Raw genomic sequence first — 11,831 nt, forward strand, 5'->3', positions numbered from 1 at the left:
GGAAATGCACATTCCTGTGTTTTCCTCTTAATTCTAACAGCTGTATATCATTCAGGACAGTAAAGTTATCTTTTATATTAACAGTTCATGCAATCATAACTTAATTGATTGAATTAATTTGTTGCATTGACTGGGCATAGCTAACACAAATGTTCTCCTGACATACTGGAACACAAATAGTATACGAGTGTGTATGAATGCAATATACGTTTAATGGGAATAACAATAATGCTGGGGCACAATACAAAAAAATTTGATAATGTGGATGAGAAGCTACAAAAGGATAACTTTAAAATGAATTGTAACTAATTGTAACGAATTTTAGTTTAATATACTGAGCTGTTAGAAAACTGTACTACTTAATTTAAATGCTGACAGTCAAAAGTGATGATTTTTAAAATTTGTAATATCCCCTTTATTACCAAAACCAATAAGACAAACTATTTTAAGCATGGCTTTCTGTTAAAAGTTGAAATAATCAAAGTTTTACACTTTGTTTTGACTTGTTGTGCATTGTATTGTGCCCTGTTGTTATACTCGCTTGTAGGTTATTATGATTGGCATGAATTTTTGCTAAGCAATCACATAACGCAACTTGAGTCTCTAAGGGAGGGAAAGAATGTGCATTTCTATGTAAGTGTGTGTTTCTGTGCAAAATGTTATAACATCTACAAGCAGGTGGTATTTGATTGCTAATATACACTCTTGTCTGCTCCCCGCCCCCCTGTTCTTTTTAGGTTGTAGTGAACGCCTTGGTGGGTGCAATTCCCTCAATCATGAATGTGTTGCTGGTGTGTCTCATCTTCTGGCTCATCTTCAGCATCATGGGTGTCAATCTGTTTGCTGGAAAGTATTACTATTGTTTCAATGAGACATCTGAGGAGTACTTTCTACCGCATGAGGTGAACAACAAAACAGAGTGCTTGAAACTCATCAGTGATAACTATACTGAAGTCAGATGGAAGAACGTCAAGATCAATTTTGACAACGTGGGCGCGGGATACCTGGCACTCCTGCAAGTGGTGAGAAACTTTTCTTTTGCTACTTCTCATTTGTATATTTGCGTTCAGCCTGTTTTCTCACACTGTGACTGCCACCATCGCAGGCAACATTCAAAGGCTGGATGGACATCATGTATGCGGCAATAGATTCTAGAAAGGTACGCTTTTTCAGTTTACAGATAGTCTGACTTTCACATCAGGAGGACCTACAGTTTTTTTTAATATGTTTTTTTGTTTATGGCAATTTTTAGGTGGAGGATCAGCCCATTTATGAGGACAACTTGTACATGTACATCTACTTTGTCATATTCATCATCTTTGGCTCATTCTTTACCCTAAACCTCTTCATTGGTGTCATCATTGATAACTTCAATCAACAAAAGAAAAAGATAAGATTGCTTTTCTTCATTTATCTCTCAAATATACACATTTTTACTTTCTTACCAGAGTTAGATGAAACAGTCAATTACACTATAATCAAGAAGACAGATGTATGTCCCAAAATATCATAAAATCTACACCGCTGACTTTGGCTTTTTTTGAAAGTATATCCAGCACTGGAATATGTGGTCCTGCAGATTGTAACCAAACTGTTTTTGTCCCTTTACTTTGGAGGTCAGGATATCTTCATGACAGAAGAGCAGAAGAAGTATTACAATGCAATGAAGAAACTAGGGTCCAAGAAACCACAGAAACCAATACCCAGGCCCCAGGTAAATATTCTCCTCCCTTCTCCTTCACGCAATTTACATTTCTAAAAACAATTAAGAAAATCATTCCAACATCCCTCTTCTGTCTTCTCGCTTCTCCTCAGAACAAAATCCAGGGCATGGTGTTTGACTTTGTGACGCAGCAGGTGTTTGACATCTCCATCATGATGCTCATCTGCCTCAACATGGTCACTATGATGGTGGAGACAGACGATCAGTCGGAGGAGACAGAGAATGTGCTTTACTGGGTCAACTTTGTCTTCATTGTTGTCTTCACTTGCGAGTTTGTACTGAAGCTCTTCGCACTGCGTCACTATTACTTCACCAATGGCTGGAACATTTTCGATGTGGTTGTGGTCATCCTTTCAATTGTGGGCAAGTATTTAAAAAGGCTGTTTATGCATGAGGGGAAAAGTCGGGAGCAGCTTTACTGGAAATGGATCAAATGAGACAATTTCATTCACGTACTGCAGACGCACACGGCTCAAACATGAGCCAGTCTTTAACCTAACCTGTGTGTGGCCTCCTGCAAACTCTGTTCAGGCAGCTCTCTTGCCTAAACCACACTTTGTGTTTCTAGCAGTGGTAATATATATGAATTAAAATATATGTAGCACTAATGTGTGCAACGTGTCAGAAGGTGAAATTTAAAATCTCCTGGTCTTGTCTGACATTTCTGTGCAAAAGTTCATCTCCCCTAATTTCTTTATATTTTGCTTCCAAGCAGCCAGGCTTTCTTGGAATTTTTACAGTGGTGTTGAGCAATAGTTCTCCACTTTCTTGCTAGTAGCCTGTCACAAAAATCCATAATTTGGTTCCATTTCTTTAATCGAATCTATGAAAAATGTCAAATATAACATAGTTTGACAGGGATAAAATTTTATTTTTGTACCAACAAAATAGCTAAAAACTTGGCTTATCTCAGCATGGTGGGCAACTGTGCTGTTAAAAGATTTAAAGCCAATCTTATGGAAGGGAAACATTGAGAAAAGGCTGAGGTATGCCAAATTACTCAAGAACTGGACTGAAAATCAGCCTCAGGAAAGCTGCATAAGAGAGTTCAGGCTCAGTTAAAGAACAAAGCTGGTGTAAAGAAATATTTCCCATTTTCCAAGTAAATATAAAGAAATATAAAGAAATGAGGGATTGCTGGACTTTTGCCCAGTATACATAAAATCAAATATAAAAAAAACTTCAATTTCTTTCTTTCAAATGTCTTCAGTTCAAACGTTGCCATACAGTTTTTTCTGGCTTTTTGTTGTGATCCTCGTGCTGTATAAAAACAGATGAATTACTAACAAATAATGAAGAATCAATGGTTTTTTTCCTGCTGTGTGGAATGGGGTAATAGTGTAAAGCATTCAGTCGGCTTTTGTCTCAGCATTAACTAACATGTGTTTGTTTTTCCTTCCTTTGAATTTCAGGAATGTTTCTGGCTGACCTGATTGAGAAATACTTCGTCTCACCAACGCTGTTCAGGGTGATCCGTCTGGCTCGTATCGGCAGGATCCTGCGTCTCATCAAGGGGGCCAAAGGAATCAGAACTCTTCTGTTTGCCCTTATGATGTCACTTCCTGCCTTGTTCAATATTGGCCTCCTTCTTTTCCTGGTTATGTTCATTTTCTCCATCTTTGGAATGTCTAACTTTGGCTATGTGAAATACGGGGCTGGAATTGATGACATGTACAATTTTGAAACCTTTGGCAACAGCATGATCATCCTGTTTATGATCACCACGTCCGCGGGATGGGACGGCCTTCTGCTGCCTATTCTGAACTACCCTCCGGACTGTGACCCCTACTTGGAGAACCCTGGGACCCCTGTTACGGGAGACTGCGGCAACCCATCGGTGGGCATCTTCTTCTTTGTTATGTACATCATCATTTCTTTCCTGATTGTAGTCAACATGTATATTGCCATCATCCTGGAGAATTTCAGCGTGGCCACGGAGGAGAGTGCAGACCCACTCAGTGAGGATGACTTTGAGACCTTTTATGAAATTTGGGAGAAGTTTGACCCGGATGCCTCCCAGTTCATCACCTATGCCAAGCTTTCTGACTTTGCAGATGCACTCGAACACCCACTCCGCGTGCCCAAGCCTAACACCATTGAACTGATTGCAATGGACATGCCTATGGTGAGTGGAGACCGCATACACTGTCTGGACATCCTCTTTGCCTTCACCAAGCGTGTGCTGGGTGACAGCGGCGAGTTGGACATGTTGAGGCAACAAATGGAGGAGCGTTTCGTGGCTGCCAATCCTTCCAAGGTCTCTTATGAGCCTATCACCACCACTCTGAGACGCAAGCAGGAGGATGTGTCTGCCAGAATCATTCAAAGGGCCTACCGCTCCTATTTGGCCAGGCGGGGTTTTGTTTGTAAGCGCAAACCAGCCAATAACAAAGACGAGAATGGTGGTAACAATCAGGAACAAGAAAAGAAGGAGGGCACACCCTCAACTGCCTCCCTGCCTTCTTATGACAGTGTAACCAAACCTGAGAAGGAGAAACAGGACGACAACAATGAGGGCAAAGGGGGAAGGAAAGAGAAAGGAAGAAACCAAAAAGACATCAGGGAATCCAAATGTTAGGCCACTGGATGTATATTCACAGTAATAACAAAAAGATGATACTAATGCGAGCGAAAACTCACCAACACAGTTGTACAGATTATTTCATTTGCAAGTCAGAAAAAAAAAAGTCTTCAGTAATTTTGTTTACAGACTTCATTCTTATATTGATGCAGAGAGAAGCATCTTGGTCTGTTACAGCTTGAAGACTTGGACTTTAGTCAAACCAAACATAATCAGCATACTGTGCGACTCTGTATCTGGACTACTTAACAAAAAGTCAATCAAAACAGACTGCGTCCCATACCGCTCACTTATGACTGGTCTTACAGATAAGTTGAGAAAACTCTACACCAAGAGGTGAAATGGAAAAAACAACAACAAAAAAATCACGCGCCTGGATGCAAGGAATGGTTTTCTTATGGAAGACAGTACTGTGAAAGACAACAAGGATGCTGCTCGCTGCTGAAGAAACACCTTCTTGCAGCAGCCACAGAGTGTTTCTGTGTCGTTTAATACAGAAATGTATAAAGGAACAAATGGCACACTCACTCTATGAGCAAACAGAAGGTGAGTGAAAGACACAAATAACAGTGTGAACTACTTTTTTTGTTTTATTGAGCTAGAAATTGTTTTCGTTTTGTTTTTTTTGAGCAGCAAAAATGCAAACAGAAGAAAAAAAAAGAACAATATCCAACAGTTTGCCCATGTCAATCAACTCTTCTACTCATTTTATCTTTGTTATAATCCACATCGAAATCCTTTTTTTTTACATGGGCTTTCACACCAAATTGAATAAGTGTCTGTTTATTATGGAGTCAACTCGGGCCAAGGGCTTAACATTTACTCAGAAAGATTTCCAAACAAATAATAAGTGTGCTTGTTCAATGCATAGAAATGACTTGCATGATGGCATGTTTTGATCAGAAATCTTTGCATGAATTATCATAGTCCACAAGACACTAATACTCAGACCACGACGGTGGCTCGACTGTACGATCAAGACATGTTCGAAATTTGAAAGTTCAGAGTAATTTGTTCCACAAAGATAAGCGATGTGGGGAGGGGGGGGTGATCAGCTTAAAATGGATCCAAATTTTGATCTCATTACTCAGCACATTTCAAATTACTGTGTTTAAATCTGTTGTCTCTACAGATGGAAGAATGATATATGTCGGGAAATGATAGCATCAGTGCATCAGTGGGTGAAATAAAAAATTAATAAATAAGTAAATAGTTGCTGCTTTGGAGATTTTGAGTGTGTAAGATTTAGAGAGAGATATTTGTGTGTGTCATGGGACTGAAATGTTGGTTAATTTGGACAGAAATACAGTATTTTCAAGGGCACAGCACTTTGAAATGAAAAAAAAGAAGCTTATATTTATAATTTGTATGCACCTATGTAATGCTCCATACCATCTGCCTTTATTTTTGTGTAATCGGGCATTGTGGGTATCCTGCTGTCAGTGGTTTGTGGGGATTTCACAGGTATGGCAAACTCCTTTCTATTTCTAATGTTTCTCTGTGGGTGGTTAGACCTTTTCTGAAAGGGCCGACAAGAGTTTTGATCCTTGTTAGGTTAATTTACTTACACAAAATGTAAATGTATGTATCTTTTTTGTTGTTGTTATTTTCTTTCAGGATATAATTTCCATGTCTTGTCTTTATTTTGTGCATTTACTTTTAGAGAAACCATCTTGTGATGAGACATATTAGTAGTATCTTATTTTATTGAGAAATGGGAAATAATGAATGGGTGATGAGAACATTGTGCGTGGAGAAGCCAAAGAGACCTGCCTTGTTATCCCTTGTTGCCCTTTGTCCATGGAGTGGGATTGGGTTAAGTATGCCCTGCCCAGTCTGTTTTCTCGCTGTCGTTATTAGACAGAGACCCAAGAAATGTATGCAATGCTTGAAAAATTCATCCCTTTTTCTCAGGAGATATTATAAATGTACTATTATGAGCTCTGCAACAAAATGCAAGTGAATGTGATGGGAGTATTTATGAAATCATGTTTTACTCTTTTGTTTTATGCCATGTTGATGGACAATGATCTTGGCTGGCTGTTGCGTTGCTGACAGTCGCCCGGTCAGGGGCCACTTTAGTGCTTCCTGCTTACGATGCTTAGAACTACAGGGCTAGAAGCATCTCGATGAAACGGCATCATTGCGCTCGCTTGTAATGGTGACGTTTATATGAATAGTCATTATGGACTGCAGTCTGGTCCCAGTTAATTTCAGTAAACAAACTAATGTTCACCCTGATAGCAGCCAGATATAGGAAACACTGTGAGGCGATGTCATGAAAGTGAATTGGGACACGTTGGTTTGAGCAGCACTCTTAATTCCGTCTGAAGCAGAAGGGGATTGTTCAGTGGATCGGCCCAGATTTCAGTATTCACCAACAACAAGTGCTCCAAGCATCTCATTTGCCATGTTTTTCTCCCTATCGCTCTAATGCATAACAAATACCAAATAATCAGGCAGAGCACTGGATGCATCTTTACGGTGCTGTGAGCCTAGGCACCACACCAGAGCTTTTGCACTTCCTGTCGTCCAGTGATGTCACTTCCCGTTTATAAGCCGCTCCCAACTCCTCCTCATCCGTTTTCAAGTTCCATGGTCCAGTTGCTGCATGAGATCTCGAAAATCAGTGTGGGTGTTACCTTGAACCAAATAAAAAACGCTGAATGACAAACGTAAAAGCTACTGCCGTCCATTTTCTCCGAGACCTCCACGAATACGAGATTGACAGGAAGAAAGTGGGAAAATAAAAAATCGATACACATACATCCATTTGGGGGAAAAAAGAAATAAAATTCAGGCTTCGTTCTATAGGGCACAAACTGCAAAAGCTAAGACTGGACTTTTTAAGAGGCTATAAATAATGTATTATATTATTTTAACAGCATGTGTAGTTTTTTTGTAAATACAGGATTACTTAAAAAAAAGAAAAACTACAGCTATTAATCTAACACTAAATATTAATAACCGTAAATAGAATGGCTTCCAGCTGACACCCCTTGTCACACTTGTTAGGCTGTGACGCATTTGTTAGATGGGATAGGTTTTTACTTTCTTTCTTTCTTTTTTGATTCACATTTCACAAAAAAGAGGGAAGTAAGCTAATCTATATTTAAAAAAAAACTGATTGTAATAAAAACTGTATAAATTCATATGTGCATATACAGAGCTATATTACATATATATTATATATATATTCTACCATTATATATATATAGTATATATACATTAGAACAGTGTCTGTAACTCAACTCTCCTGTCCACTCCTTGCATTGAGGTGAAACCAGAGCCCCAGAGTGTAACTGATCATGCTTCTTTCTTTGTGTGGTATGTTCAGAGAAATAACCAAAACTCTGGCCTGCCCAGGACTTGTGCATACTGGGTACCAGCGTACAATGCATGGTGTTGTACTGGCTGCTTGCTGAGAAATGTGGAGCCTGCCTTGGTTAGAGGATTGCACTACCAGCATACCCTTTTGTACATGTGTGACGATGTCTTGCCCCTACTTTCCTATATTGTAGACACAAGGTTAAACTGATTCACACACACGCACATGCGCACACAAACACGCACACACACACTCCCAGCCTTTTTGCAGGCGACTGCTGGTTAACTCGTGTGTCCCAACTACGAGCCACAGCTCACTCTGTGTGACGATTTCTTTTGCTTGTTGCAGCTCTAACCCTCCATGTTTCCCGTTAACACACTGCTGTAGTTTTGGAGCTCACCTTTAATTTCGCTGTCACTTTCAATATGATATAATAATAATGATTTTAAGGGTTAGTTGTCTTAACTGTCTGTGTGTTTGTTTATGGTGCAATATCTCTTAACGGCACGTGCCTTTTTAGCTTTCTATTTAGTCTGTCGATAAATCAGCAATGAGAATCTCAACACCCATCGAAGTGAATCAAAACGGAGCACGATAGACGCAATGTACTGAGTTCGAAAATAACCTGAACTGAAAAACTCACCACCTAGATTAGACTGTCTGGACTAACATCTTGTAGAGTCATGTAGTAGAAGTGCTCTCTGTGTGTTCTGTTTACTGGCTCTCGGGCTAGCAAAAGAACAGCTTGCCTTTTGTTTTACACTACAGCTCATTTCCTAATGTTGGTTTACCAAATGGTATATGAGGCCATTCTTTTGTAGCATGACTGAGATACATTTCTTTTCTTTGAAACTACTTTAACTGAAAAAACCCTTTTGACTGTCATTGTCTCTTGCCACTAATACAGTCAGAAAGATAACACGTGTCGCACAACCACATTGGAAGTTAAATGAGAATCAGTGAAAGAATGTCTTCATTTGAGCACGAATCTATTTCCAAACAATAAAGCAGCCTTCCAGTTATTCCTCTGGCTGGTGTCATTTTTGGTTCTGCAATGCATGGTTCTCATACAAAGTCTGATGATGTATCGCATCATAATCTGTGTTATCTATTTAAGAAAATTACTGACACTTTAAAAAAGGTAATTTTGTTTGTTGCTGATGATCACAAAAATTGCAAGGAAGGGAATGTGTGCAGGTTGCAGTAGACAGGGAGGGACAGAGACTACATTAAAGAACTCTGTAGTTTGTTTAGTTGTGAGAACGAGAACACAGCCTTCCTGCAGGAGTATGCATATGACATCGTTTCTGTTGGTGTTACCTGAATGCGACTCTTTGATCTGCCGTGTTTTGGGTGTGTCATGGTGAAACTGTAGTAAGATGGCAGGTGTGTGCTTGCATGTGCCCCCCCCCGCCCTCCTCCTCCGTGTGTGTAAGGTGGTGCACTGAGTGAGGCAGGCGGGTGGTGGGGCGGGGAGGAGAGAGACAGCACTGCAGTGCAGATAGATGAATGCAGTGGCCTGGGCTGAGTCAGCAGCATGTTCCCAACAGGCTCAGACTGTACAACGCGCTGCATAGCGCCTCCTTGCCCACAGCAAGCAAAGCAGAGGGATCTACTTCAAGAAGACGAGGAGTACATGAGAACAGTGAACACATGCACATGCAAGTGAAAAGCAAGTCGGCCGCCGAGGATGTAACCTTCACCTCCTGCCACACATGCTGCAACTGTCTGAATTGTGCATCTTGCAGACCACTGCTACTGCCATTTTAATAACAGAGTGTGCGAAGAACAGCTCATTTCCACACTTTCTCTAAATGTGTTGCTTCCCTCTGTAGATGTTGTAAAATAACCCAGGTGCATTATAATACTGTACAGCACAGAGATTTTGTTTCATTTCTTCTCTTTAGGTTTCTGTCCTCCTTGCATCCTAATGTATAGAAGTGCATCGCTGCAGAGGTAGGACGTGGATTAAGTAGAACATTGGTCTGATATGTCAGGTTGTGTGTTGTGGGAACAGATTTATGAAGGAGAGAGGGAGGCTGTGAGTGTCTGTAAGGGGTTGCACGGAAAGGGATTCAGCTGTATTCTGCAATATCTCCTTCACCAAATGTGGGCGAGGAATTCTTTTTCATATAAGAGATTTGTTTGTCAGCTCTGTCAACTTCCAGCTTTCCTTGCCCTTCTTACCTGACTGAAAAAAGACTGATTGTAAAACTGATATTTAAAGCTCGATTTGGCTGATTTTACTCCCACTCCCTGATTTATTAATAGAGTGCAGCACCCACTCTCCCTTCTGGGTTTTGTTTTCCATCCCTGCCCCTGTCTGCAAATATCACAGGCTTTGACTACTGTATTTATATCTGTAAAATCTCTAGATGGCTTTGGCATACTTCAAATGCCTTCTTACAGATATCTAACACCCTCTAGTGGGCTTTGTTGAAACACCACTTCCACAGATTTAGGGATGGGTTAATGTTAATAATATAAGGCACTATAAGTTACTTTCTGGTGCTCTTATGGTGTATGGCGAGATGTTACCTCTCAGGCTGTTAATCCCGGATTCAGCAGTTCCCCATCAAGACGGGATCTTGCCAAACAAAATGAAAAGGAGCAAGTGGAGCCCTGGCAGTCATCTACAATGGCTTCACAGACAAATTATTGGGGCGAAATTAATTAATTGTTTTTTTCAATGCTTGATTTTCTAAAATTCAATTAAAAAATTAGATGTAACTTTTAATTTTGAAATGGCTCATTTTTGTGGGGACTTATCACAAACATTAGATATTTAATGTTTGCCGGCTCTAAAGAGAAATATAGCCTCTTCTAGAAGAACTACTCATTTCATCATTTTAACACTAACTTTTTCACTTGACTGGCTGAATTTCAAAGTATGTTTGACCATATGTGGTTCAGGAAAACCCAAAAAAGGTATACTTGTCCTATTGCACAGGTCTCTATTTGGACTGAAGGAGGAACTCTGCACACTGAAGAAACTAAAATAACTGGATGACCCAAAGCAGGATAAGCATAATGTATTCACAGTTACTAGGTTGTATTTTTCTTGTTCTTTTAATGCAAAATTTTTAATCACAGTCTGTGCTTGCCATTCTGCAGCCATACATTTGATTAATTAACATACTTTTACAAATAAAGCAAGACAATAACTGAAAAGATATAAACTGAACTTGCTGGAGTAATAATGGCTTTCCTATTTTTATATTGACTTCATTTCCTTTAACCCATTCTAACACTTCTGCAGATATTTTAAAGTGTACTGACAGAAGGCAACGATTAACATTCAACGTGGTGAGAACCATCTCGAGGGGACCCTGTAGGTGTCACTGTTATACTTGTTATGTGGCACTGGTCTGGCTGCTGCAGTGTGAGTGTCATTAGAAGGGCAGAGACACAGCAATTCAAAACGGGGGTCATGTGCTGAATTTTTTTTTTCCGTTTGCTGTCTTATTCCACACCTGTGATCTCAAATGCGGAGATATAACTAAGTCAGGTTAATAATTTCATTGATTTTAATCCTAGACCTAATTTAGGTGAGAAAGCATGCTGAATTGAAATTGTTAAATAGGAGCAGAGGTTAGCTTTATCGTAGATGACTGGACTAACAGTTGCTGTCAGGAATATGGCTTAAGGTGTGTTAAAATACAATCCTTAAACAGAGGATCCTTAAACAAAAGCTTAGGGAAAAACTATCCTGGGTGAAGAGAGTTTTGCTGTGAAATGACTGACGCTGCAGCAGGGCGAGACTTACTGTGGCTGAGAGGACAAAAATTGTCTGTGACATGTCAGCACAGGCTCGCTGCTCTCTCTCTCTCACTCTCTTGAGCTCAAGTACATGACATAAATGATGATATGGTTTCTTACAACTTGAAAAAATACAAAACATTAAAATATCAATAGAGCTCACACTCTTGATCAAAGAGGAGACTTGTATTGAAAGGTAGGATAAAGGTAATTTAGGTGGCTTTAAAATGGTGTGTTTGTTGGTGCCAGATAAGCTGGTCCGAGTATTTAAGAAAACTGCTGATCTTTTGGGATTTTCCCACATGACTATCTCTAGGGTTTACAGCGAATGGTCAGGAAAACTGAAAATATCCAGTGTGTGACAGCTCACTGAGCAAAAATGCCTTGTTGATGTCAGAGGAGAATTTCCAGACTGCTTTGAGCTGATAGAAAGGCAACAG

General features: G+C 39.9%; 1 protein-coding gene across 9 annotated transcripts in view; it reads left to right on the forward strand.

The window, feature by feature from the left end:
• The window catches only part of scn8ab (sodium channel, voltage gated, type VIII, alpha subunit b), a 47,019-nt gene extending 38,365 nt beyond the window's left edge, over positions 1-8,654 (forward strand). For all 9 annotated transcript variants that reach the window (XM_019358942.2, XM_005469486.4, XM_005469487.4 and 6 more), the window contains 6 exons: positions 738-1,022; positions 1,106-1,159; positions 1,253-1,390; positions 1,610-1,714; positions 1,816-2,086; positions 3,136-8,654. In XM_019358942.2, the coding sequence (XP_019214487.1) occupies positions 738-1,022; positions 1,106-1,159; positions 1,253-1,390; positions 1,610-1,714; positions 1,816-2,086; positions 3,136-4,301 (2,019 nt within the window). In that variant the 3' untranslated portion in view covers positions 4,302-8,654. The remainder of the gene's footprint in view (positions 1-737; positions 1,023-1,105; positions 1,160-1,252; positions 1,391-1,609; positions 1,715-1,815; positions 2,087-3,135) is intronic.
• The last annotated feature ends 3,177 nt before the right edge of the window (positions 8,655-11,831 follow it).

Source organism: Oreochromis niloticus, linkage group LG5 (genome assembly GCF_001858045.2).
Source record: "Oreochromis niloticus isolate F11D_XX linkage group LG5, O_niloticus_UMD_NMBU, whole genome shotgun sequence".
Lineage (NCBI taxonomy): Eukaryota > Metazoa > Chordata > Actinopteri > Cichliformes > Cichlidae > Oreochromis > Oreochromis niloticus.